The sequence below is a fragment of the Dermacentor variabilis genome, chromosome 5 (assembly GCF_050947875.1).
Source record: "Dermacentor variabilis isolate Ectoservices chromosome 5, ASM5094787v1, whole genome shotgun sequence".
In the NCBI taxonomy this organism is placed as follows: domain Eukaryota; kingdom Metazoa; phylum Arthropoda; class Arachnida; order Ixodida; family Ixodidae; genus Dermacentor; species Dermacentor variabilis.
In genome coordinates, this window is record NC_134572.1 from 55,547,733 (window position 1) to 55,575,700 (window position 27,968).

Below are 27,968 nucleotides of genomic sequence, written 5' to 3' on the forward strand. Positions count from 1 at the left end.
GGTTACACTCGCCGTGTGCTTAGTGTGCGCGCCTGTCATTCCGCAAGCCAGGTATCCCCGATCCAACCCAGACACTGTTACAACACGCGCACCTCCATTAAACCAGTATTTAAGGTGACGCGAGCATTTCCAAAAATATGCGGAGGACTACAATGAAGACAGGGTACGCCTGTCTGCGTTGAGAAGCTCAACCCTATCTGGGGCCCAGCAGACACCCCACGGCCTAAATACGGACCAGACCACGACACAGAACACATACTCTGGCACTGCTGTCACCCAGCCTGCCAATCCTCCCCTTAGAAACTCAACTCCGCTTGCCTCTCAGCGTCGGGTGGCTGATTCAAGCGTCCAAGACACAAGATCAACGATTCCCCGATGCGTTTCTTGAACTGAGACTGACGAACGCAGTGAGTGAGTTCCTCGAATGAGGGCCACTGAAAATCTCATAGAACTGCAATAAAGTTCCTTCATCTTCCTGTCTCTTTGAACGAAACGCTTGCTATTTGTGAACTGATGCTTTGCACTAAGTAACAGATTTAATGAAGTAATGGCGGAGGCGACATACGTTGACCATCCTTTCCATAAATATTCTAACATACAAAACTAACAATTTTTTTTGCGTAATAGCCATTTTAGTGTAATGGTGAAACACCGCGATAGACATCGACGGAACAGACGCCGTATGAGTACAACACGCGCAGAGCACGTGCACTTCATTCTGTTCCTAATGTCAATGAAACTGGCTCAAGCTATCATGCTTCTCACTGGGCCTGTTGTGCGACCCAAAAGCAGCGCGGAACGTTAACAAAACCGGCTTCACCATACAAGTACTTCGTAGGAGAAACTCGCTACACATATTTCCTGCCATGTAGAACAAGAGAAAGGGCCTGCATATTGCCAACGTTTATCTCAGTACGCAACTAATAGTGTAATACTGTTACTATGACAACTGTCTGCGCCGATGGAAGACAACACGTCCCCGTCAACTGAGATTAAACCTACACCGTCTCGATTGTGAGACCAGAGCTCAAGCGACTTCACCGTCAGGACATCGGACGCCTCACGCGCCATAGGGATACAATGTCCCGTGACCGTGATGCAGCATCCATTGTGGGCCCTGCATGCTGATCGCTGATGCCTCCCCTGAACCACATGCGATGCTTACTGTGGCCGGAGAACACACGCGAAAACTCTGGGTCTATTCTTTTCCTTCCCTCCAGGTAATATTAGAAACAGAAGATAATGAGCACACGGCAATCGTGGTCAAAATGCGGCAGAAAGGGAATGTAAATTTCTTTGTCTTTTTTCCAGGCAAGGAATGTTTTCGAATTATTTTTATTCCAAAAGACGATGGGCACTCCGCATAACTCATGTGCGGTTAGTACTCATACAGTGGCATTCGCAGACTATGATTGTTTATTTACATGCATAGAGGCTCCGTCCCTTTTCAGTAGCATGCGCTTCAGTTTCGGGCGGTCTTACGGGACGCGAGCATCTTGTTGATTTTGGTGAAGGGTACGCGTTCAGTAAGCCGACTTGTCACACCTAAGCAACAGGAAACTCGGAGCTCAGGAGAAATGGCAGGCAAACAAAAATTAATATAATACAATACGTACCGAGCCGTTCCCGTAGGACACAAAGTCGGATATGAAGAATCCAGCAGAAAACGTCGCCATGTTGAAACTTGTGACGAACACGTCTGCTTTCCGGTCCTCGCGCCTATGGAATAAAAGAAGTGAGTCTAACTAATCTTGTGACTCCGTAGCTCAAATTCGTAGCAGTAACTCATTGCGAAAATACCATTCATTACGAAGCGGGCTGTTCGCATCACCACGATAGTAATGCTGCAGGCAGAGCGAAAAAGAATGATGAAATGAAAAGCTGCTGTGGTGTTCTATAGCGTCAGAAGAGCATAATGTTATCTACTTTGGCACGTGTGTATACTGCAGCTACCACTAACCTGGCGACCATATTTCTAACATTAATAGAGCTATAAGCCGTAACTGTCAGTGGTGACATGCGTAGACGCGTGCGTACATTAAGATTAGATATGAAAAATACGCTTCCACACACCTTCACCTTGTCCAAAACAATGAATTACGAGCAAAAAGTTTCCAGTTAATCCCCCAGATGCGAGGAGCTTTCGTTCCGTTGCGAACTTTCCGTATCATTCCATATTTTCGGTGTGTATTAGCCCATACATGTGTTCTTCACATGCATAGCCCGTATAGCCTACATTTGTATTCCATGTGCCCATACAAAGTTTTCACGATAAAAATCCTGATTCTCTCGAAAATTTCGATGACCATTTTTATGTAGTGGCTGCCGTGTAACGGGCGAACCGCAAACTGTTGGCAACGAAAATTATTTAGGTTACTTGCTTTCTCATGACTGCTCTTGAACAGTATACAGTTGCGTTCTCCGCCTAGACATGTCATCGATGTGGAAAAAAATCTGCGGCGTCTCATTGACCTGTAGCCTTCTCCGAACTCGCCTATGACCTAAGTTCACCTCGTTTTCCTATGGCCTTCAATCGACAAGCGACTCGGGAAGAAAATAACCGTATACGAAAACAAAGCACTCACTTATTGTAAACTGCTGCTAGGGGCATGTTAGAGAGCGTGTGAAGGTTGCTGGGTCGAATGACCTCAATTACGAAGGGAACCTTGATTCCTGGCTCGTCGAAACATGGGAAGGTACGCCTGGCTTCGGTCGGCAGGAAGTTGGCACCATAGACCCACCTGCCAGAGCAAAAAATAAAAGCATATCCGCAGTATTTTAGGCTACATGTAAAAGCACCCAAACATGACATCACATCATGAAGTGTTGACCTAGACTGGTGTACGAACGTGGAAGAAGAAAGTGTGCAGTTGACGCGAGTGCTGACCCAAGTGCATGGCCGCCCACACCACCACTCTTCCCCTCAAAAACCCAACTCCGGTTGCCTATCAGCGCCGGGCAGCTGATTCAAGCCTCCAAGACACAAGATCAACGATTCCTTTCTTTAATTGAGGCTGGCGAACGAAGAAAATGAGTTCCTGGAATGCGGGTCACTGAAAACCTCATAAAACTGCAATAAAGTTCCTACATCTTCCTGTCTCTTTGAACGAAACGCTTGGTATTTATCAAAGCTAACAATGTGCTAGTGACCTACCCATAGCATCCTGCTGATGCTTCGCACTCAGGCGATGTTTGCCTTTGAACAGAGTCTAAGGTACTACTACTACTGCCAGCGTGAAATCATAGCGGACGCTATGGAAGTTGTGATTGAAGATAACACGCCGAGAATACGCGCACCTTCAGGGAGAAAAGTAATTAGTCAGGCTTTTACATACGGAAACATTCTACAGGATGGGCATCCGGGCCCCGCAAACGAGACATGACTAAGCTTCCACAAGTAACGTGTCCTGCGACCGCGAGGTCCTTCCCTTTTACTTTCCTTTTAATTACCGCCCCTCTCCGAGGCGTTGAGCCTCTTCCTGGTGGTCATAGCGGTAGTGGTGAGCCTCGGTTAGCCTCGGCCGGCAATCTCGCACCTCTTAATTCCTCCCCACAATCATTCTCTCTCAACCAGCGCTCGTCGGTTTACACCGGATTGGAGGAGCGCGTATGTCGGCGGTCGATTTGCTGCGTGTTGCGACGTCGCGTTCTTAATCCTTGCGCTTGGCATCCATCACTACGACGTGGTAGGTTACCGAGGAAGACTGGCCATGGACGTCGGGAGACCTGGATGCCGGGCAGGAACGAGGCACACTTTTGCAAAAACTTAGCAATTTTATTTACATGATGAAGCCAGAGCGAGAGGAGTACGGCAGGGTCGCTTACTATACACCCTTCGAGGGCCCGAATAGTCTCTATAGGTCCCTATACGAAGAACTCATTTTGTTCTTGTGAGTGTAAGCGGGGTCCATTCATTACTTCGGTGGCCAAAGGGGTCATTAATGTTGCGGCGGCGGCCGTAGGGGCCATTATCTTCCCGGTGGCGGCCGCAGGGGTGATTAACTTTCTGGGGGCTGAATGGATCCTTCCCTCGTGGCAGCCGAAAGTCCATTCTTCATGGCGACCGAAAACCCTTAGAAGTTCTCACAAATGCGCAACAATCGTTGGCGGCTTGGCATACATCACATCCCACCAAGACGCGTCCAACACACCCCAACTTTGCCGACGAGGGAGCGAGCCGTAACATGCGTGGCGGTGGGAGTGGCATGGTCGCGAGCGCTCGTGGCATCTGCTTTACGTTTCCTGTGTCCTCGTCTTCCTTGCGCTTCTGTCTCAGCATGTCGAATCAACTAGCCCCGCCACTTATCAGAGTGGAACGTCCAGAGAAGGGCGGACCCTGAGAGGTGAGGCTCTTGAGAAGTCACAGAACGGCGCCGCTGTGGGACCGATGCGGCGAAGGCTTGTCATGCGGCAGAGACTGCCGAGCTGCGGGCGACGCGTGCGGATGTACACGATTTGCGAGCAAGAAGAAGCAGAAACTATCGTCACTCGTGTCTTATTTTTCTATGTTTGATCCTCCTCCTCCTCCTTAAAAAAATAAAAGAAAACCGCAGACTTTGTCCCCTGAGGACAATGTGAACAGGCAAACTGCTACATAGTCACAGCAAGAAAGATCTGCACCCCAAATAAATGAAAATGTCCTTAAATTTTTTCATAGAATATTCAGAGAACGGAGGCTGAAATTTCAGTTGCTGTTATGCTATGGTTCTATGAGAAAATGGCACTGCTACTGGTTAATCACAATAAACGAACGCATACGGAAACTAGCCTCTCAAAAATCGGGGGGGGGGGGGGGCTGTATTTGCATTCTTTTAAAATGATCCTTGCCCTAAACTAGTCACAAATGAAAAAAAAAGAGCAATACGAAAAATTATTGGTGTTAACATGACAATCGTTAACAATATCTAAAAATCGGAGATTATGAAATCGTAAAAGCTGGCAGATATACGATAAGGACGTTTCATTATGTCTCCCTCTCTCAGCTGGTTGAAAGACCAGCGTATGTGCACGTGCTACCATGAGGATGATGTTTCCTTTCGTGCTTTCACGTTTTTTATGCGCGTTTCGACATGCTCATGTATGACAAAGTAAGTGGTCGAGGTAAACGGGTAACCGTGTGTCCTGTACGTAACATTGAACGGCCCCGCTGTGGTAGGGAATGCCCCAGCGTCATTGTCTTAAGAGGAAGCTTTAGCTCGGGCCCAACTTCTATGCCACCCATTCCAATACATGTAAAGCGCAGAAAAGTTTCTCCTTTCCCATGTATTTAGATAGGAGACTGGGAGCTAAAGCTTCTTCTAAAGAGGAAGCTTTAGCTCGGGGGCTCCTACATGAATAAACGGGAAAGAAGAAATCGTTTTTCTCAGCAAACACTGCACAAAATTTGATGAGGTTTGTTGCATTTAAAGAAAGAGTTATAATCTAGTGAATGTTGGCAGCGAATTTTTTATTTAGACCGTCACCTTTTCTATAAAAGTTGTTGAAAATCGCAAATTTTCAGGAAACTAAACTATGAAGTTTACAACTCTGTAACTCAGCAATGAGAAAAGATATCACAATTCTGTAAACTGTATCTAATATACAGCAAAAGCACATAAAACGTATGTATTACATATGGCTCCCAAATAGACCACTAATATGTAAATAGGATTTTTGCAAAGCCCTTGCAAGCAATGTAACAAATTCACCTAACATGCAAATTGGTAGATTAAAATTGTCCGCTTTGGATGCTCGATCGGGTGCAGTTTACAGAACTACGATATCTATTCTTAGCGCAGCGCTACGAATTTGTAGACGTCGTGCTTACATTTTTTTTCAAACTTACGGATTTTTGAAAGTTTCCTTTTAAAACATTCGGGCCCTAAATGAAAATTTCGCTTCGAATAGTGCTAGAATACAACATTCTTTCTCAAACGAAGCAAATTTAATTAAACTCCGCCCAGTCGTTATATCGGAAAAGCGTTTCTGCGTTTTGCATGTATTTGAATAGGCGGCATCGGAATTGGGCCCGAGCTGGCCCCAGAGACACAAACTGAATCCGCGGTGACGTTTGGCATGGAGTTCAGTAACTGCCGCTGTCGAGGCAAATCTTCCGCAAACAACAGAGCAATCAAGCATTTACTGACACACTTGCACTGCTTACATTGCGGATCAGTAGTAGTTCAATAATTTGTTTTGCTCCTAGCATTGCATCGCTTCATCTGTTCTCTTGGTTCATTTAATTGGCCTGCACGGTATGTAGCAGACACCTTTAAATCTGACTTCACCACAGCATATAGTTTAATGAGGGGAAGCCCGCTTCCGCGACTCTGTTTTACCGGCGATAGCCCGTATGGAAGTCTTCATTTCTGCACGCAATGAAGAGCGTTACTATGACAACACTAAGTGTCATTGCAAACAAACGAACAAATTTCGCAAAAACCGTCGATCGCCTGGTCAAAGCAAGCGAATAACTTCTAGTAACGGTAGAAATCAATTCGACAGGTTAGAAACGGTGTATGACGATGATGGCGCAAATTTGGTCGACATGTTTTGGTAGACGGCTTGAAAGCGGTGCGTCGACGATGGTGTGACGATGACAGAAATGATGACGGCGCGATGAAAGCGGCAGCATGACGAACACGGTGTAACGATAACGGAATCACGGCAACGTGACGGCGATGGCATGGCAACGGCTGCGCACCTGCGCTTCCCACGAGCACTCGGTTGCCCTACGGAAATCAGATACTCCTCCGACCAGGCACGTACCCAGGATTTTTATCGGGGGGGGGGGGGGGGCAACTCAAGGTAGCATTTCTATGCAAATGAGGGGACGCTGTACCTTCCCTAGTACATTAGTAATGTGAATATTGCCCATCATTCGCCATAAAGACGCATAAACGCGCAAGAGAGACATGAAATAAGGTGTACATATATCTCACACATACGCCTGTGAAATACACCATTCCTTTAATAGACAAAAACAAGGAACCACATCAAATGGACTCGCGCAGGAAAGAAGCGCTGAAAGAACGCTGCAACGAACAAGTAAACAAGCGAAAGTGTAAAATAAATATTTCTAGTAGCGTTTTTTAATTAGCTCTGGAAGAATCATAGAGAAATATATATTCGCGGAACAATCACAGTTCTTTTGGATCCCTCGTTTACTGCTCTACCAAGTTAAGTGCCAAAGCCGACTCGTGTGATTTGGTCAGTTGCGCAACGATGCGTGGTCACCAGTCCCGTACAACCGCGTAGAACACAAGACGCTGCGGTTCTATAGACGTAGTGCGCCCACCGCGGAAGGTTAGAAAAACACCCACATAAGCACAGTAGAGAAGTGGCTACGTCAGGCGGATCGACTGATAACTGTAGAAGCGTCATTCAAAACGAATGGAATTGTTCTCCACTTCCGGCGGCGTTTTCACTACTTCCTTTTTAAATAGAGAGATGTTGATCCCTAAATATTTTTATAGGCAACGGTTAGATTTCTTAATTTGCGCTTTTCCTTCCTGTTTGGCTGTTGCCTTCGCTCTCTGCCTTAGTAGATCGCTTAATTTCTCAACTCCTTAGGGCTCTTGTTTCCAGTTGCCAATTTTGCACGAAAAGTGCTGTACAGATAGGGAAAAACCAGATGAGGTAACGGGTGTCAGTCACATTGGTTATGGGTTTAACGGTTATTGCAGGGTTTGATGATGGACGCTGTTTCGCATTATTTGGTTTTCCACTTTATCTAACCCATTTCGCGGGTGTATGGTTCCGAGGATCTGCCAGCGTCGCGGCGAGTCGTCACTCGGGGAAATAATGAAGCAAAAGGAAGAGCTAAACGCAACTGTCGTTTTCACCGGCCGCAACTCGTTCCACGAGCTTACAGACCAGCTTACTACGAACCAAATCCCTTTCGTGGTCCCTGCACCAGCCTAAACAAAGAAGGTTGAACTAACGAAGCAACAGAGGTGTGCGCGACCATTCAATAGATTGTGACAACTGAACACATCTCTAGTTAATCGCGCGGGCACCGAATAGATGAGAAAACTAGCCTTCACACCCCAGGAGATACCGACAACTACTGCCATACAAAAGGAGTGAAAAAGGCAGCAAGATGTTTACCACCGGATATATGTTAAGTCTCAAGATTCATTTGGCGGCGCTTTAGGAATGTGTGTGAGCAATGGTTTCGCGGGCAGGATTGGGGGGGGGGGGGGCAGGGGGTAAGCCGTTTAACGCCTTCCCCCCCCCCCTCGTTTACGTGCCTGCCTCCGACCATTCGCTTTAAAGCCAAGCAGATACCGTGTACTCTGGGGTCGGTCTAGGCGAAGGTTTGGTGAGCCGGCAAGACAAAACGGTGCATCTTGACAAAAGGCGCGTAGCGGAATACGGCGAGAAGTGCGCTTCGAAATGCAGGGCGCCTTCATGCGCGCGTCTACCAACAGCGCTTGATCGTATGTGCGTATAGAAGGCTCCATAAGAAGAGACGCGACAGAGCTCCACCCCCGACTACAGCAGATCTAAACTTTCGGACGCCACGAAGCCCTCGCGCGAGAGCCCGTTCGTTCCAAAGAGCTATAGTTCGCGTTGGCGGGAGAGAAGTATGCAAGGGATTGAAGTCAGATACTTCGACGTCGAAAACGGCATAACAAGTCAAAGAAAGCTATTCAATTTATTAAATAAGTACATCACTCATATTTAAATTAAACGAATAAGTAAATAGTCAATAGAGGCACATTGGCCATACCGAAACCAGCTCCTCTTAATCCTGTGTTAGGCGTTACACCAGGTAACTGCCATGCGCTGAAAGTACACAACTCTTCCATACAACGTATGGTACACGCGCCGCCTGTTGTTACAGTGATGATAGCAGTGACAAGCAACACGGCAGTCGTGTCGAAGACGCAGCAGGCGGAGCAAACTTTAAGTCTGAGTGAAATGTACATATAAAGATATCACGCGTCTTGAAAACAATTCGATGCTTGCCTCAAGACGAGACAGACGCAGACAGAAACAAGCAGGAACTTTCGACGTTATACCAAGTTAGTTGAGCGGTAATCCTCAAGCTCGAGGAAACTTCATCAAGGGTGAAAATTTTCACCCACGCGAGAACCCCTAAAAGCTGTTCCCTTTCATGGATCTTCCTCCTTGTCGATTTCCGGAGGACTGATTTGCTATAGTCTGTGTTTCGGCGCTCCGGGTTGGCGATTAATATGGTCTCACGTTACCACCTGCTAGTCACCTGGTAAGCTCAGAAGCAGGGCGATCACCCCGGAAAGACTTTGGTTCCGGCTTTCGTCCTGGGACCACAGCGATTCCTTTAACTCAGAAGCTTTCCTTCCGAGAAACCCGCGCGGGCTTCTCTTCATAGGCGCTGCCGTGCGTCCAGTTCGGTCGCGCTTGCGTGCTTAGGAACTTCGCGTGCCACCGCCCCTTTTTCCGCGACCGGCTTTGAAATGTTCGTTGTAACAGCACGGCGCCTCTGAAAATGCTTGTTATGACTGGGCGCAGTTTCATTAGGCACGGTCGGAAGTTTGTAAATGCGTCGAAGTGAGGTCGTTATAACCGATAAATAGTTACACCTGGAATGGTTATAAGTAGGTGCAAGATAGTTTTTACCTTTCATCAAACATATCGAAGTCTTCGAAACGGTGTATCGTCGTAGAGGGTGCTAGAAATGGTTACGCAAGAGACGTTTGCAGTATTTGTGGGGGAAAAAAAAACAGGGAAGAGATTGACACGACTGGATCTTTTACAGTCCTGGCTAGCAGTGCAAGGTAGATATTGAAGAAAAAAACAAAGATTAAGGAGGTGCACACAAAAGTGCTAGGTAAAAACGTGTGTAGCATACCTGATTAAATCAAGCAGGCTAGGTGACTATCTTTCCCCGCCCCGTTTCAAAGGGGATGCCATTAAATCACCATCATCACCATCGTATAGTGCGGAGAAGTTGCAGATTTCACAGGAGGTAATTTTGCCACTGCCTCGTCCCAGCTCTATGTACTGCACTTCTTTCCTTTGTCTTGTGCCGCGCTGTTGCAAGATATGTGATAGTGCATGAAATGCGGAACAAGACGTGCCGACTAGCCTAAATGAGCACGCTGCGAGTATTAATAAATTACTCGTCTGCATTAGCGAAACGGCCGCTATTACCGCAAGGCCCTTAGTAAACAAGCATGAATTCAAATACCAAAGACAGGTGGCGACGACGCCCCGAAATTTCCGTACCTGCAAGCCGCGACGTTATTGGTTTCGACAGCGTTTACTGCAGTCTATATAAATGCTTGTCGATAAAGGACTATATGCACTCCTAAACCAATCAAAGCCGCAAGTTTCGTGAAGCTTCCCTGTGCCTTAACATCCCAAATACGAGACTAATACTTAGAATCCCAGTGACGTCATAGGCCACAATGTTTTCTTCAATAACAATCGATCTTTTCTGACCAAACGAATGGAAACGGTGTTTTGAAAGACTACATCGCTAGTATAAAATAATTTGGTGTTGGTACTTTTTAAAAGTATAACGGTTCGAAAATTCACCTCGCGTTTCTTCCAACTCAGGAAAGCGTCACCAAACCCTACAGCTCATTTATCTCAGTCATAGCCTGTCTGAGATACGACAAGACTTAGTAGTGCAGGCGCTAATGATGAAAATTGTCTTACACGGGCGGGCCTTCTTCACTCTGGAAGCGCCGGACGTTGAAGCCGTTGTCGTATAAAGCCACCGTGCTGAATGGAATGTTTAGTTCGTACTTGTCCCCCGTGAGTAGGTCCTCGGCGAGGTTGATGTACAGGAACTGAGAAAAGTCGTTGGTGCGGATGCTAAGGATGTCGGGACCGGGTGCGCCCGAGGAGAAGCGCAGGGTGACGTTGCCACGGTTGATGACCAGATTGGCCGCGTGCAGCTGTATTAGCTTGGTGGGCACCACGGCCTCGAGGGTGATGCGCACGCTGCCCTTGAAAGACATGCTCTGGTCCTGGTATTCTGGCACCAGAACGAGCTTGTAAGTGATCGGCCTGACCGTTCTCGGCAGGCGAATGTCCTCGACGTTGTGGTCGCCAGCATCGTTGGGGAATGACGGCGTGGTGAAACGAAAGATGGAGTCGTTGCTCGGGGGCGGCGCGCTTTCCCTGTAGGCAGGCACGTTCTCGTCCGCAAAAGCCTGGCTGGCCTTTGCCGTGCGGCTATTGTCGTTGTCCTTGGCCGCCGCCGCGGGTGCTGCTACTGCCGGTGCCTTCCGGACAGCCGGTGCGTCGTGGACAGCTGATGCTTCCGGTTCTTCGGCCGCTGCCTCTTTCGTGGCGGCGCCTTTCTCGACCTCCTCTTCGCGTTCTTTTTCCTCGGCGATGTTCGGCGGCTTGCGGGTAGGCGAAGCCGTCGCCCTGCGTTTCTTGGGGGCGGCGACGGGGGCCGCCTTGCGCGCCTTGGCCACGTGGTGCTCCGAGGGCTTGCGTGCCAGCGCCTTCTTGTTGACCGCGGGAGCGTTGAAGACAGCGCGTGGTTCATCGGCCGCTTCGTTCTGCGCGACGGTGTTGTGGACGGGAGCGGCGGCAGGACGGCGAGACGACGCCCGCTTTGCAGAATGCGCTGCGCTGGCAGGCAACGCCACAGCAGCGACGCTCAACACGAGGCATGCGCCGATCACGAATTGCCATTTTCGCTGGCCAACGAGACTCCTAACGCTGTGAAAGGCGCTCGTAGCGTTGCCACCTGGTCTCCTGGCCTTGGGCCGGCTACCCACGACGTACTGGGCACTCGACTCGTACATGGTATTCGTAGTCGGCACGTGCCCTACAAAGGTTCGGCTGCAACGCCGATCAGCAAGGAAGCTACGCGATCCCTTGAGGCGTGCTCACCGATCGGTTGTGCGGTGGGGCCCGGCACTCGGCGCCGGGGTGTTCAATGTAGCAGCCTCCTAGTGCGGTCCTTCGCGGAAGCCATTTGCCAGCACAAGCGGCCCACGATGGCAACCGAGCGCGCGGCGATCTTCACTTCTTTCACTTTGTGCCACACGAGAAAACGACTGCTGCGAGCCAATAGAGTAGCCAAAGTTAACCAAATTAATTGGGAAGGGAAGGTGACGTGAAAAGACATCCCGTTTGGTCGAGTACAACATTTCCAGATAATCGGGAAATTTTGGGCGACTCAAGTCCGAATCACGCCGTCATGCAAGTCCGAGTCACAGCGAGGCTCTGGCGTCGGGTGTATCTGTAGGTGTGGAGTAGGTTTACGTCTGCGCTCTTATACGCGTCTTCTCATACTACTTCCCATACTCCTGAACCCCAGCATATATAAACCACGGGGCCATTCCTTCCTACTTATTCAAGTCTGCAAGGGTAACATTATACACTTCATATAACCACTATGAAAACATAGACAGAAGTAACTTAGAAGACAAAGACTAGCAAGTTTTGTGAAATCTCCGATTATATCCATAACGTATGGTATAACATCATGACACCTGAATATACGAGGTGACATCAAAAGATTTCAATACTGGCTCCGTTTTGAATGATTTGCATTCAAACACTCACACCTTTGAAATAGTTCCCTTGCTCAGCAATACAGCACTTTCAGTGTTGCTGCCATTTTGTGAATAATTACTGGACAAATTTTCTGGAACAAGTCGAGCACCCTTCCACGATTCGAGCTTGTTTTAAAGGGTCCCTCACCAAGCCCCATTGCAAGTTTTGGTTATAAGCTGTAAGTTGTTACGTATCCTCTACGGAGCGTTCTGCCACATTTTTTTTTCAAATCGGCTCATTCATAGCCGAGATAAAAATATTTCAGTGCCGCGAACCCATGATTTCAGCAGGCGGGCTCCACTGCCAAGCAAAGCGCTCTCTCCACTCGCCCAGTCATGCCTACGCAAGCGAAATTCCTTCCCTGCGTTCTCCCATACCGGACCTCGAGGATCGCGTGATGCATACGTCACAGGCCCCACCATCATTTTTTTTTCTCCTCGCTTTTTTTTCGGCGCTACGCACTTTCACCGACGGCGTCGCGTGCGAGCTGTTGTCTTATTCGCGCAGCACACGTTTTTGCGCGCTGTGCACAAGGAAACATGACTAGCGGTATAATTCGGTGCTACAAGAATACTGAGGAAGTAGACGCGGCTCGCAGAGCATGATCACGGAGGCGCTGGAACACGGTAGAAAATGGCATAGTTTCGGTACCTGGGCACGTGACCGCACGACCATGGGAACAAGCAGACGAAGCGGAAGTACATCTCTCTTATTTTGGTGCGAAGTAAAACAAGAAACGCGCAGACATTCCATTTGTGTGTTTCAATATTTCTCTAAGCTTCAATTCGTCAATTCAAGCAACAGGTCGCACAGATAACAGATGTCTTGAATAATTATCGAAGTCACGTGTCACCACGAGCGACGTCACAGTGCGGACACCACTACGTAGGCGCAGTGGCACGACTACGTCACCGTCCGGCTTGGAGCGCAGCGGCCGCGAGAAGGAAAAACGGCATTCGGATTGAAATTTCAGATCTTTCCGCGGCGCGTCGGGATGTAATACTTCGCAGACGCGATCGTTATCGCGCAGTGTTGCTCAGTGCTTGTCAGCTCAAAGTGGCCAGAACTGGTGAGGGGCCCTTTAAGAAATAGTGTCAAAATGGTGACTCATGAGTTGGGTGCTTAATTTTGGGAAGTGAAATAAGGGGGAGCCAAACCTGATTAGTGCAGAAACCATGTTGTTTCCAGTGAGAAACTCGTGTGTTGTGAATAATGACAGGGTGCATTGTCGTCGTGCAGCATCCAGCTCCTCGTATAATCTAGATTGGGCTGTTTTCCCCACACGGCCTCCCTCATAAGCCCCCAAAATTGATAGTAAAACTTGCTGTCGATAATCTCAACGTTGATTTGGGATGAATTCCTGTTGCACAATACTGTGAATAGCAAAAAAGGCGATGACAATGCACTTTGTCGAGCTGCAGACATGCTTAGCCTTTTTTCGGTCGTGGAGATGCTGAGCTTTTCCACTGCGATGATTGCTGCTTTGTCCCAGCATCGTGCCACTACACGTAAGTTTCGTGCCAACCGGTGATTCTCCAAGTGAAACAGGGGTCATTCGTCAAGTTTTGTGCACATTTATCTTTTTTGCTTCCAAAAATTAAAAATGAAGCTCAAAGGTCATCACTTTGATACAATTACTTAAGTCGAGGTCATATTGCACAAGGGTTCTCAATTTGTTCAAGACTCCCAGGACATACTCACAACGTGGCATAGTCGCTGAGAGCACTTTATTGTGTACAAGGGAGACTATATTAAAGGTGACAGAGTTTGAATGCACATAAATTACTTTCTTCAAGACAGAGCCAATCTTCCCACCTCATGCATGGCATTAACTTATCAATTCTTAAATACCGAAGCACTTGGCCAGAGCCTTTTTGTTGCGACCACATGACGCGCCCCACCACCTATCCCCACTTCCACCCCCCAGCTGTGCCAAGTTCTTTGTATTGCATTAGATTTTTGCAGCGCAGCTACATAGCTACTACTCACTCACTCCCTGTACTGTTTTACCCATTCACATTTTTTTCATTAGTGTATTGTCCCCTACTCTCTCGACTCACTCTCTCCTGTGAGATTCTACACGCAAAGGCTTGTAAAACATGTCATTAGCACAGTGCCCAGCTGAAAGCAAGCGCCCCTACTTAGCTCTGACAGGAACACACTGTGTACCAATAGCAAATGGAACATTCTATGTTTGAATTATACATGCAGGCCTGTTTGTGCTTCTTTCTACTACTAGCAACACAGTTCTTGTGGTGAATGCCACTTAACACTTTTTCAGTTTCAGCCCAATACAAAAAAAATTATAGGCCATTGAAAGCAAACCTGGTGCTCGCATCCAAAGTAGCATGCTATGTAGACTAGGAACTGCAAGTGCCCTCAGCAACACTTCTGATGTCACTTCTAATGGGCCGCACTGCCCAAGCACTTCCTCTAAGATTTCTGCTGTGTACTTATTTTGCTGGCAAATTCATGTTATGCAGGAAAACGTGTATGTGGCTTTGGTTTCTCAGTAAAACACATTAGTCTAGCAGAAGCACAACCTTGATATGAATAGCAACTTAAGCATCAAACTTAGAAAATCTAGGATTCATTACAGAACTCAAATTTTAAGTGCAGCGCTCACTCTCGATGCAAGAAAATACTGCTTCTGTTGTACCTTTCACTACGTTCCACAATGCTCGGGAATGCTGGTAATACTATATGCAGATGAAATATAGGCGAAAACCAAAGTGTTTTCTAAAATATGGCAGCGTACGGCAATTTATTTGAGAGGATAAAAAAACACTAAGAGGTTTTCAGCGTCAATTCTTTCAAAGCATGCTCCAATGTTTCCAATGCAGAAGACCGGTGCATTTTCGGCACCTTTTCGTCGAGGATAACTTCTCGTAGTCTTGTCAGGAAGTTAGCTTCAAGCTCGGAACGATTGTGCTTCACAAAGAAACCAATCTTGCTCTGCACCTGCACACAAGAGAGAGAGAGAGCTTGCAAACTACATTTTCAATATAAAGAATGGAGAGTCAATATTATTTGTGAAAAGCCATTTAAAACAGACCTGTCAACTTTTAGATCAAGATGCTGTGATCAAAGACACGCAGTACTAAGATCTGCTTTAAGATTGCTATCGCCTATAGATGCAGGATCGGCTGTCCAATAAGTAAAAACATGTTAACAGAGCTTTTTCTTGCTGTCAATATCAACTTTGTTTTTGCTTGTGTATGGGTCATTCTATGCCAAACATACCAGCCCAAAAGTCGGTCCTAGTTTCTCTAAATTTATAAAAGAAATTGAGGACATTAATTAGCTCTAAAGAAATGCGTTTCCGAAATACATTATGAAAAATACATATTTTGAGTGGCTGAGTGCCATTTGAACCCTATTCTTAAAGGGGCCCTCACACACTTTTTATTGAGAAATGCATTTGACGCTAAACTAGGCTGTTAAATAAAATGCCTTGCAGCAATAAGCACTTCAATGCATTCAGCAGAAGCGCTTTTGATCCGCTTCGTGGTCCTCCTGCTTCTTCTTCAATGCCTTGCACTACGAAGGTTAGGGCGGAGCAGGTCATGCCTACAACACTCTACTTTCTGAATGCCACAGTGGTGCGCAGTTATTAAATTTGGGATTTACGTAGACCGCAATATTTTCAATTTTGGTGCCCACAGTGCACCAAATGTGGTTGTCTTGAGTGAACGAGCTCGCCGTGGCACCTTGTGGCAGCCGCGGTATCTATGCTACGAGCAGACCACAGACACAAGACTGCAGTGCGTATGCATAGCATTTGCTTTGTGCATGACAGGGCTGGAAGGCACGCACGCACTCATGTGCTCCAGTGTTGCCCTCCTGAGTGGCTAGGACCAGCCTTGTCCTGCACCACCTTGACCGACAGATTGTAGCCACATCGAACTTGTGCATTTTAAAGCATTGTTAATAACTCAATACCAAGTAAAGTCTGCCAAAGCATCTAGCAAGGAGCGGCCGGGTGTGAGCACACACACTGGTAAATGTACGGTGCTCAGGGATTGAAAAGCGATACTCAGACAGTATGGCCAGGGGTGATTCTTGTGCCACCGGTGAGTGCGGGGTGATCGCTGAGGGAGCCAAATTGTGTCACAGTGCATCAAAATGACTCTCATTTTCATGCGACACGCAAGCGCACCAGCTCAATGTCTGCAGCATCCAAAGATGGCACAAAAAAGTGCCGACCACCGTGCGGTCTGCATAACGCGTATCAATTGCTGAGCACTGCACCCGTGATTTGGCCTTAGTTCCACATTGTTTGAGGCTAGTTGAGTGTTCAAAACTAAAGAAATTATCAAGACAGAATGGCTACAATACCAATAAGCAGAGTGGCCAAAGTATAATTCCTATGCAGACAGCCGTGGCCGAGAGTGAGCAGACGATTATCGGCTTCTTCCGGAACTATGAAATTATTATTAAAATTCAAAAGCAGATTTTAGCTTACTTCAATGAAACTGCATCAATAAATATTCACAGTGTTATGGTTCACTTTGTGCAGCAATGAATGGAACAGATGCCAAATGCGTGGGTCACAGTGTGCCTAATCGTCAAGCTTGTCAACATGAAAAGGCTTGTCCATTGAGTGCGCATGACGGGATTATGCGTAGAATGTGCAAATCCTATTCCCCTCTGTCCTACGTTCAACCCCTCTACGCCAAGGAGTGGTTTCCCTTTCATGCCCCTCTGTGTGAATTGACCAGTGTCCTGACAAGGCCCTCTACCAGGGGGCAGTAGAGAATGAGGATACCCAGATGGTGGAGGGTATAAGAAAGCCAGCGAGCTTCGACATATGGTCGCATCTTCTCTGCACTTGTGTGCAGGTGCATGCATGCTGAATGTTTCTGTATTTTTTGTCTTAGAGCACACTGCTCCTCTGTAATGTATTAAACTTTTCTTAATTGTTTTTACATCACCTCGTCTTCCCTGCCGAACCCTCTCCAATGGTCAATCTGGTTCGAGCCCCAAACAAACACTGTTGAAGGTCCCAACACCCCACCTCCTTAGCAACAGTAACAGTAGGAAGAAGCCAACTGATCCAAGCACCCTAATTCAAACACCCTTCTTGATTGACGTCAGCTATCTGCCAATAGCAGATGTCTATGGGAATCTTGCATATGTTGACGTATGCAAGCCGGTGGCAGCTTCGAAGTATGCGAGAAGGAGGCCTCGTTTGAAATGAGCGAGAAAAAGGTGCCTTTGCACTCTGCTTGTCAGCTCCCTGTGCCACACAGGACTGCAAAATTAGGCTGAAGTGTTCACAGTAGCGTATGATATTTGCAGACACTTGTTTTACCACCAAGCCCGAATGTCGTCAGGGCTCCTTTAAAAGCAAAACATGCGTAAGAAAAATGAATCTTAATTCAAAGAAAGCAGGAAATTTTGTCTCAATATTTTGGAAAGATGGTGCTTGCCGTGCATTGTTTTTTGTATGCCCTGACTACTTTTAATATGTATTAATGTAAGTGGAAAGGTCAATTAGGGCATTTGTGAGACATTTATAAAAGCTTTACATTTATCCACAGTTGTTTTGTTACCGATTCGCACTAGAATTGTCCAAATAATTGGGTGAAATATTTTGACCCATAACAACGAGAAAATATCTGAGAAAAATTGTAAATTTACAAAAATTGCACTGTGACATGTTTTCAGCTTGGAATTAGACATTGAGGTGGTCCACCTAAACATATCAAAAGTTGTGCATTTTATATAAGCCCACCTAGCAATTTGTTTTGCAAAGTTAAATCTGAGCAATTTTTGTTTTAGGTGAGAAAAGTTTTAAGTTTGGTCCCTACATATACCATACAGGGCCATTGACCAGCAGTGTATATTCACTGCAATACATGCTACAACAAAATGCACTACAAATGGCTACTGTGAGGTTTATATATCTGTTGAAGCCAGTTCTATGCTAAACTGGACACAAGGAATACCCAGTAAAATTTCTGATTTCATTATGACAACTGTAGATCAGCCCTGAATATAAAATTCGGCGAGGTGTGCAAGGTGGCACGGTGATGTGTGTGGCTAAGGCCTCTCCGGCATGCAGAAAAAAGGAAAGAAAGAAGGAAAGCCAAACAATTTTTATGTTTCCCAATGTAAATGTATATGCTAATATTAGACTATATGAAATGACTAGTGTTACGTTTCGCCTACGACACGCGGTATAGCCGGCGCGGATGCAGCGGACGCCAGGGCTTCGTTCAAAGCGGCGGACATTTTGGCCCGTTCGGCGCCGCCGCTACGCCTCCCCGCCAAGCGCGTCCAGGCATGTTCCAATGCCACGTGTCTTCGTGTGTGCGTGCGTGTGTGTGTGTGCATGTTGGTGCCCACGCTTGTCAAAGCGCGGCAGCCGGGGAGAGGAGCTCCCCCAACTGTGAAGCGAGGAGGTCTGACCGGCGCCGGCCCGGCGGATGCGTCACCTACTCGTCTCAACGTGCCCGAGCAGCGCCGTCACGTGCGCCTCTGATGAGACGTTCCTTCTTGCCCTCAACTGCGAGAGTATAAAAGCAGCTGCTCCCGGACGCCAAGAGAGAGGCTCCGAATTCTTCCGTCGAGTAGCGTGCTTTCCCGTCTCTCCACTTCGGTCGACCTGACCGGCCGCTCTTTTGCGATGCTAGAATAAACAAGTTGTTCTGTTAGCAGTCGACTCATGCTTTGCCAGGACCTTCAGATGCTTCCAGTTGTGCCCCAGGCCGCCAGGCCAACGCTACCCTTGGGGCTTGCGACCCATTTGCAACAACTAGTGTCAGCACTGAGATTCCAACACTAGACAAATTCTCGGTTTGCTGAACTGTCTTGAAGGAGGGACTTAGAGGGACTTATGTGCCCTTTCTGTGTGCGGCAATATGCTTGCGCTTTTCTTCAATTACGAATACTGACTAGTTGGCACTCTTCTTATGTGACACTTTGTCCAACAGAAAGCCTTGTCTTGCCTTCGCCAAGCAAAGCCTGCCACTTTCAACGTCACTGGAACTCTTGGTCTTTGCAACATGGTTGATGGTGAGCTAAGCATTCAACATCTTCACATTTTATACTTCCTGCTGAAGAAAGTTTATGGGAGAAGAATGGTATTGCTTGCGATAGTAAAGTGCCTCAACTTATAGAGATTAGTTTCATTTTCAAAAGTAGCAGAAAACACATTTTGGTGCAGCTTTGGAGACATTTGTTCGTATGTAGCAGGATGTCACAGGATTTGCCTTTTGGAGCAGTTTGGAGCAACTGGAGCTGAAATCACATCACTGTGTAGATATATAGTACTACTGTAAGGTTATATATAAAAACCTCCACAAGCTTTCTTATCAAACATCATTCCATGTAAATTATAACGAAGCAGGAATGAAGATAGAGATCACAAAAGTAACTGATTAGTGTTGGAATTGGTAGCCTATGTTTAATGAAGGCAGCTCATCTTGTTTGTAAATATTATAAACATCTTAAGACCCATAAGTCAGCCATCAATAAAACCACATCTGACAATCTGAACACATTAAAAAAAAAAATGTGTGCATTATGTACAAAATGCTGCAGTGATCAATTGGCAAACATGGTAACACGCTACAGGGAAGCCACAAATTAGCAAAAACAATCTTGCACTCTTCTCCTGGGTTTTGCAGTCCTAACTTCATGTGGCATGATGCCAGCAAAGTCATGCATGTGATGTCACTATGCTAAAAGCTGTTGATTGGTCAAAATACGACGAGCGCTAGCGCCACGGTGACGTTTGGTACTGACGTATCCATGTGTTTCCAAGAGAAGTACACGGCGAGGAGGAGAGTGTGCACATGGGTAGCGCTAGCAAAGACAAGCAGGAAATCATGGCCGCTGTGTAGTCATTCATAAAATGCCTGTGATATTGCTACTATGACATCATGCTGAAAAAAAAAATACTGATAAAAATACTTGTGGCAATAAAAAAAACAACCTTGCGGCTGTTCATTGTAGACCAGTACAGTGTTGCCAGACAATACCAAATTTTCAAGCTTAGAGTAGTTTAGGGGCCGTTTAGAAGAGCAGCTCTGTTTTTGTCTTGCGCACACCATGTTTAGAAACCAAAAAACTACAGAGACATTAACATTCAAAACTGTCTGGCAGCCTGGGCAGGCATGTAATGGCATGTAGAGAAAGCGGGCGACCAGGGTTTGGGGAAATAAATGAAAAAAAAAAAAACTGAAGCCAAGATTTCAAAGTGGCTTGTGCTGTTTCCTGTAATTCACTTGTGTGGTACTTGTTACAGCTCATGGGAACAAGTGCAAGAACGCTTTCACAGTAATCTATGAGTTGCTGACGACAACTGGCTGGCTTAGGCACACACATTATCACTGTCTTATGAGCATAAAAAAGAAAATGCAGTTCTTGAGCATAAAATGGAAATTAAATAGAATGCTTACCAATCGAAAGCAATGGCTTAGGAAAAATGGCTTGCGGCTTTCCAACATGTACTCAAGGTATTTCCATACAGGTACCCTGAGTGGGTTCACAGGCTTTCCTTGCAAGAGGTAACGGGTGTAAAACTCGCAAAGAAATATGGCATTACTTAGAAATGCCTGCGGCGACGATTCCGCTTTCTGTTCGAATCCTGTAAGGACAGAAAACAAGGAGCTAATTGCCAAAACTGTGTTCAGTTGAGTGCTACGCACTCATTAGTAGTAGTTTTAAAACCAAAATTCACAAATACTTGGTTTAAAAAAATAAGAACAATAATAAGACTATAACACATCATACAAATGCTTTAAGAGGCCAAACAACTGATCAGACAAATTATCATTATGAACTGAAGACTATTGTATGAAATTCAGAACTGAAAGGAGACACTAGTGAATCCAAGGCAAGAACACTAAGAAACACACTAGGAGACTTTGTGAAGAAGCAAGCAGTATGTGTAGTGCATTAACACACACCTAATGGTTGTGAAATCAATCATGAAGTTTAATATCCCAAAGCAGCACATAGGCTATGAGAAATGCTGTGGTCAAGGACTCCTGCTTAACTTCATCCGCCTGGAGCTCTTAATGTACACCTAAGCCTAAGTACACAATTGCTTCCATATTCCATCCCCAGTGGAAGGCGGCCTCTGTACCTAGCAATCAAACCTGCCCCCCCCCCCGCCCTTGTATTCTGTGCCAAAACACCATAGCAACTGTGGTGCATGCTTAATGGTTGTAATGCACTAAAAGTGGCAATAAAAAATTCTAGCATAAGTATGTTCCATTTCACCGAATCTTGCAACTTACGACAAACTTGGGTTCTTTATGTTTAATAACTTGAGCAGAAAAAAATTATGTGACATGTTCTTACTTAAAGAAATTACTGTAACCGAGCTATAGTACAGCAGGCATCCCTCATTGCTCTCTGGGTGTTCTTATCGCTACTGACCACCAAAGTAATCTCATTTTTGATGCCATCTATGACATTTGAGATACTGCCCTTCTTAAACACCTTGTAGATCATGGAAGCCTAACTATAATGTTCATAATATACTCTATAGAGTCTAATAAACTTAGGTGGGCCCAAGCGTACTGTAGCTCATACAGCTGCAGTAACGTCAGAATTGTATCACAGAAATTTTTTAGTGCCAATGATGATTGCTTGTCACAACTGTACATTTAGTTTTATACTCAAATATAACACACATCATCTTTAGTAAACTTCCCTCCCAAAAATTGTGTGCACTAGAACAGAGCATACAGTAGTACAAAATGGTTGCATTTCCAATGTTTACACTTTTGCTTGCGAAGTTATGAGAGGTGATGAAATACATTACATTGGCTACATGAAGAGGAATGCTGCCTTGGCAGAAATTTAGTCACACATGCATGCACTTGACAGTTTGTTGTACAATTCACATACCATATGTTTTTAAAGGGTTCGCAGGCTTCATCAAAACTCCTGATGTTCTTACAGTGAGATTGACACTTTTTGCAATATTTATTTCTGACGGCGCACAATGCTAGCATCTCGGGTCAACTGTGCACCTTCAAGATAAGCAGTTTCAATGACGTAGTCAAATAAAAATTTGTTCTGGTTCATTGGTTACAGATTACTTGAATACTGCAAATTTGGCTTTAGGCATACTCTACCTGCTCACATGGCATCGAAACTGAAATGGCCCTCCATCATGTTCTAGTGCTTCAAAACACTAAAACTTCCTGTTTATCTTTTCAATTGGTTCATCAATTAGGGCTACCAAGGGTTGTGATGTAATTGACTACAGCACAGTCTGCTGCATATTCTCAGTGCATTCAGATGAGATGCATGACTATATACTGAAATCAATCTTAGCACAGTAAAGCCCCAAAGCTTGCTCAGTATATGAATATGCCAGTATATGACATGTATTCATGAAGCAGCATCAACAGCAATCTGATCCCAAACATAGCGGCAGCTGGAGAATGACACGAGAACATCTGATGCCAAGCATCCCATGAAACATGCATGCAACAGTTTCTTATGCCTTTAAGTAAAACATACAATCTGAATATGTGCACTCAAGATGACATTATCACAACTAAATAACATAAGAGGTCACCTTCAAATTCTTGCTGCATTCTCGTCAAAACTTTGGTCCTGAGCTTGCAACCATCAATTTCCAGGTGGCAAAGCTGCACAATGGCCTGGCACGTAACCTCAGCCTGATCTGGTCCAAGTAGGCAAAGTTCATACATTGCATTCACGGCATTGTCCATGTCATGAGGGGTCTTCAGTTTCTCAGTGAGCAAAGAAAGGTGCTTGGCAAAGGCTGCGTCTGAAGCTTGCAAGTACTTGAATTGTGTACAAAGTTTCTTGATCTCATCATTTTCTTGCTGAAAGAGAATGCATTACAATTGTTAGTAGCTTCATCAAAGAAGAATATGCAATGGATTCACGGGGCTTAACATCTCAAAGCAAAAATGAGGCTCGATGAAAGTGCACTAGCCCCTAAAGAAGAATACCTAAACTAACTAAAAAGCTAAAGCAATACTGCAGTCAGCTGCAAGCTAAAGAATGTAGATCTTATGCCATTCTTTTGGATCCACTCTTTCCGACTTCTGCCATTAGTTTGCGTGCTACGTCATAGCAGTCATCACTGGGATTGACCATTTGACATTGTAAAATATAAGAAGGAATGCAATAAAAGAAGTACAAAACAAGGTGCCCAATCTACCATTTGTACAAAGAAAGGAAAACGTTGCATATGCAGCAAATTTTTGACATATTAAATAATTCCTGCACTTGTGCTGGACTCAAACAAACCAAATTTCATTGCCTACTATATTCAGTGCACCCTGGAAACAGTTATGTTTGTTTTCTTCATGCAATGCATGGTGCAATGACCAAAATTTGGGAACTGAATGCAGATGGCAATTAATAAACGTTCATGGTGTGCTGATAACCTAACATAGATATGATGTCAAACACTTAGAATCCTGAGTTTGTCAGTCAGTCACTTCAAGGTTTATTTATTTTATTAAATAAACTCCGGGAAAGGGGGGGGGGGGGCAATCCCCCAAAACAGACTTAATATTCAAATAACAATATTCCATGCAAAATACAAAAGAAAAAAATGAAACATTACACTGAGTACATTGCAAAAGACAAGTTACACTGCTCAATGTAATGCAAGCAGAGGACATGTACAACCGTGAACAAAAGTATACGGACCACAGGGTCGCCGAAAGAAACTGAATTTCTCAGTAATTAACATGCATAAACGGAAACCGATGAGTCCACTAGGAAATTCGAAATGTCAAGTTTCGGCTGCACTCTTTAATTTCAAGTTCGAATAACTAACAGAGCAGAAAACCAGTTTTATCGCGCAATCCCTGGTCCGTATACTTTTGCTCACGGGTGTACGATCAGGTAGCATGTCAGGAATGCACGCATCAAACATCCCAAGAAAGACGGTGCAACATCAGCGAATTCAGTGCAGACGTTTATCATATCTTGAACAATGCCATCGGACAACTATGTAATGCAGAGTAACCTGGTTTGAGTGAATATAGCTGAAGCAGATCTTAAGATTACAGTGAATGATAAAACTATGCTTTCTGAGCAAAGAACTAAAATATTGTGCCACAATTTTGACTCAAGTGACATTTAACCTAGCGCCGGATGATTAAAAAAAATAAATAAATAAAGACCCATGCAAGCAACCTGCACTCTTTTAAAAAAGTTAAGCTCGTTAGGTATTTAACCTGAATAAATATGTACACTTGGACGTCAGCATGCACTATTTCTATGAAGCAAAACATGAACTAAGAAATATGAATACACGTAACAACAGGAACGTCATTCTCGATCATGTCAAATGATGCAGGGCACCGACATATCGGTTAGCAAGTTTATGACAGGCGCCACTACCTTGCTGGGAGCAGCGCTGATGGGAGTGGACGGCGGCGGTTGCTCGTTTTCACCTGTTGTCTTGGTGTCGCCTCCAGGTCCCACGGGGCTGCCTTCTTCAGGTTCTTCTTTCGGTCGCCGCAACTGATGCCGAACTTCAGGGAACGCTGCTCTGCCTCTGCCGCGACCTGCCATTTCGTCTCCCACAAAGCCCACAAATGACTTTCCCGGATTCTATTGAGGATTCCCAGCGGACTGTTTACGATCTTCTACGGGCCGGCGTTGCGCGTACCCGGTGGTTCGAACGGGTGCGTTGAGTTCACCCAAATAGCCAACTTGTTACTGATTTGGCTTGGCTCCCGTTGGATTTTTAAAAGGCGGCGGTAGTGCGCTTTGGACATTTCTTGAATTTCTTGTGAGCGTCTGTGAAACAGGGCGTAACCTTTCTCTATGCTGAAACCTTTTCGATGTGTTTCTGCGTTGTATTTTCGATTTAAGTGGTATTCGCTGCCGTGGTTAGTTTGTTTGGCTGGTTAGTACATGTGCAAACGGTCTTTTGTGATGTTCTGGAGTTGTGGAAGGTCGTCGCCTCTATTGCAAGTACTTGCGTTGTCGCGACATCATTCGAACACTACCAGTGACTATACGATCAGAGCAGAAACAAGTGCTATAACCTACCACGGTGGTTGTGTAGGCGTCAGCTCTCAAAGTATTGGGCAATGCACGGTGGGAGCCGTTTTATCTGCGGATGCGTGCTTGCACCAACTCTGACGAAACTCTGATCATTCGGGACCTATGAAAGCAGTGCTGTGTTTTTGTTCCCTGCTTAGTTCGCCTGTTTACATACTCGCCTGAATGTGTGCTATTGTGATTTGTAAGTTTTCCCCCGTCGGTCTGTACCAGATACCTCGCATTCAGCTGCTTGTCACCTGTGGTCGTTTTATAACTTTGCTGCAGAATTTGGGAAGGAACTTGGGAAGGAAATCGTGAAGCTTTACTCCCGAAAAGCGCTTGTACGTCCATAGAATTTACAGTTCAAATGCAATACATATCCTCATTTAAATTTTAGAAGAATTTATAATTTCAGTAAATTGAAATTGCAGATAAACAGAATACAATAAATTGAAGATTTCTGTATGCACACCAAATAAGTTCTGCAAAGTAAAACGGTTTGTTACATTAAAGTTCAATATATGGAGGTCTAATTGTACAAAATTGATTGATATAGGGGTTGATTGGTTACAGGGTGTGCATATTCACATGCCTGCTTCCTTAGTCAGTCGTTCCGTGCCGGTCTACTTGGGCAATAAACCAAGCAACAGTGTTAATGTTTTCGAACTGTTCATATATCGGGAGCACACCAAGAAGGTTATCTAAAACCTCCAGGCATATGACGACTTTCTGTTCCAAAAGAAAAAAAAGTAATAGTAATAATTTGTACAGTGGCATAGCAGAGTGAACAAACAAAAAAGCTGTCTTTTTAAGACAATGCTACATTTTTCTTTCCTAATTGCAGCAGCCGTGCAAGGTGTTCTAGATCAGTTACAATATTTGAAAATTCATTGTGATGAGCCAGTCTGTTTCCCTTAGTGTTATAATGGCCTCATATTCTTGCAAAGTTAATCATATTACTCCTGTATCCTTACTACATTGAACTCCTGCAATGTTTTGTCCCAGCCACTGCTCCTCATCCACCATGCTGCTTCTGCTTAATAGTTCTCAAGGCAATTATATTGCCCTCCTCTCCCTATTATTCAGGCAGAGAAACAGATCCACATGGCCATCACAAACTAATTTTCACTTGCACATGCCCTGACATTCAAAACATTGCAGTTGAGCTAGAAGCTAGAGGGAAGCTAGAATTAGCACTAGTGAAATGTGAAGGTTGTTAGCAAAGGTGCCCACAGTGTGTGAGGCCACAGTTTATGTGAAGATAAAAGTTTTGAGAAAAATTATATAAATTTTGCAGTTGATATTGTTGTTTTATTAATGCTGCTCTTGCTTTAGTTATCCTTTTTTTTTAGTTACCATATGTGTTAAATGTCACAGCATTTGATATTATAGCATTGACATATATCAGTGGGTGGGGGGTCCTCATCTGGATAGTTCATTTCTAATGCATACATTTTGCATGGCTTGTTCGCGTTGCCAACACCTACTGTATTACTTTGCAATTAAAACCTTCACAATTGTTTTTCGCACAAAAATAAAACAAGCAGTCTAAAAATGTTCCTTTGTCTCATGCAATATAGCGCCCCTCTCACCTAAAGCTGTATGTTCTCGAGACACAAGTAAACAGCTACATGTTAGCTGCAAAACCTCTTAAATTTGCAACAATATCGAATATATTGAGACAAAAAAAATATCTTGGTGAACATATTGCTGCAGATGCTGACCAGCACATGAGTAGTGCTTTTTTATTACAAACATTTAATCACATTGCAGAGAGTGTGTACCACTTAAATCGCAATCATTTTATTGAGATATTTTTGTGTCATTTGCATGTGGGAGAAGCAGGAAATAGTAAGCTGACTCTGCCTTAAAGCAAACATATGCATGAGAGAGCGCTTAAAGCATTACTTGTTCAAACCGAGGCTTTGGTGTCTAGACTTCACGACGAAGAGAGTAAAATGTGAGGTCACTTACCCTGTATTCTGAAACCATCTATGACTGGAAGCTTCATTCCACTGAGCTGAGCGCAGTGCCACCCCTAGACTGAAGACGACGCTGTGTTCCACAGTAATTGACATGAAGTTTAATTAAAGCTAAGCAACCGCCTCTGTCAAGGAGCGGGGCTGCTGTGCATTTGAATCCAGGTGGAGTGTTGAGTGGAGAATACGGGAGTTAGTCATCTATACCTATCCTCGAGCCTCTTAAGAGATTTCCTACAACATTTAAGCTCAGCCTTTCTGTTTTTTCTTACAGCATGGTTATTACAGGTGGTACAAAACATTCCATTGTACAGTTTATATAATTCTTTGGGAAAACATCCATCATCTCACTAAACAGGAATAGGCTCAATAGGTTCACTGGTATCATCTATAGTGTTTCCATCCAAGACCTGTTGCTATTACAAGGCATTGCAGACATTCAGTGACGTAGCCAGAAATTTATTTCAGGGAAGGATTCTCCACTGGCCA

The 27,968-nt window shown here is 45.1% G+C and overlaps 2 protein-coding genes across 2 annotated transcripts in view; both read right to left on the reverse strand.

The window, feature by feature from the left end:
• LOC142582621 (aminopeptidase N-like) overlaps positions 1-11,921 on the reverse strand; it is a 34,620-nt gene extending 22,699 nt beyond the window's left edge. Inside the window, exons 1-3 of the mRNA XM_075692527.1 lie at positions 10,630-11,921; positions 2,586-2,741; positions 1,617-1,719 (exon numbers count right to left, since the gene is read on the reverse strand). Of these exons, the coding sequence (XP_075548642.1) occupies positions 1,617-1,719; positions 2,586-2,741; positions 10,630-11,735 (1,365 nt within the window). The 5' untranslated portion in view covers positions 11,736-11,921. The remainder of the gene's footprint in view (positions 1-1,616; positions 1,720-2,585; positions 2,742-10,629) is intronic.
• A 3,304-nt stretch (positions 11,922-15,225) lies between these two features.
• LOC142582623 (uncharacterized) lies at positions 15,226-25,064 on the reverse strand. The gene is made up of 4 exons (XM_075692529.1): positions 24,850-25,064; positions 23,039-23,312; positions 20,901-21,088; positions 15,226-15,453 (listed from the first exon to the last, which is right to left on the reverse strand). Exons 1-4 carry the CDS (start codon positions 25,021-25,023, stop codon positions 15,280-15,282), a joined length of 810 nt encoding a protein of 269 aa, XP_075548644.1. The 5' UTR covers positions 25,024-25,064; the 3' UTR covers positions 15,226-15,279.
• Between the last annotated feature and the right edge of the window lie 2,904 nt (positions 25,065-27,968).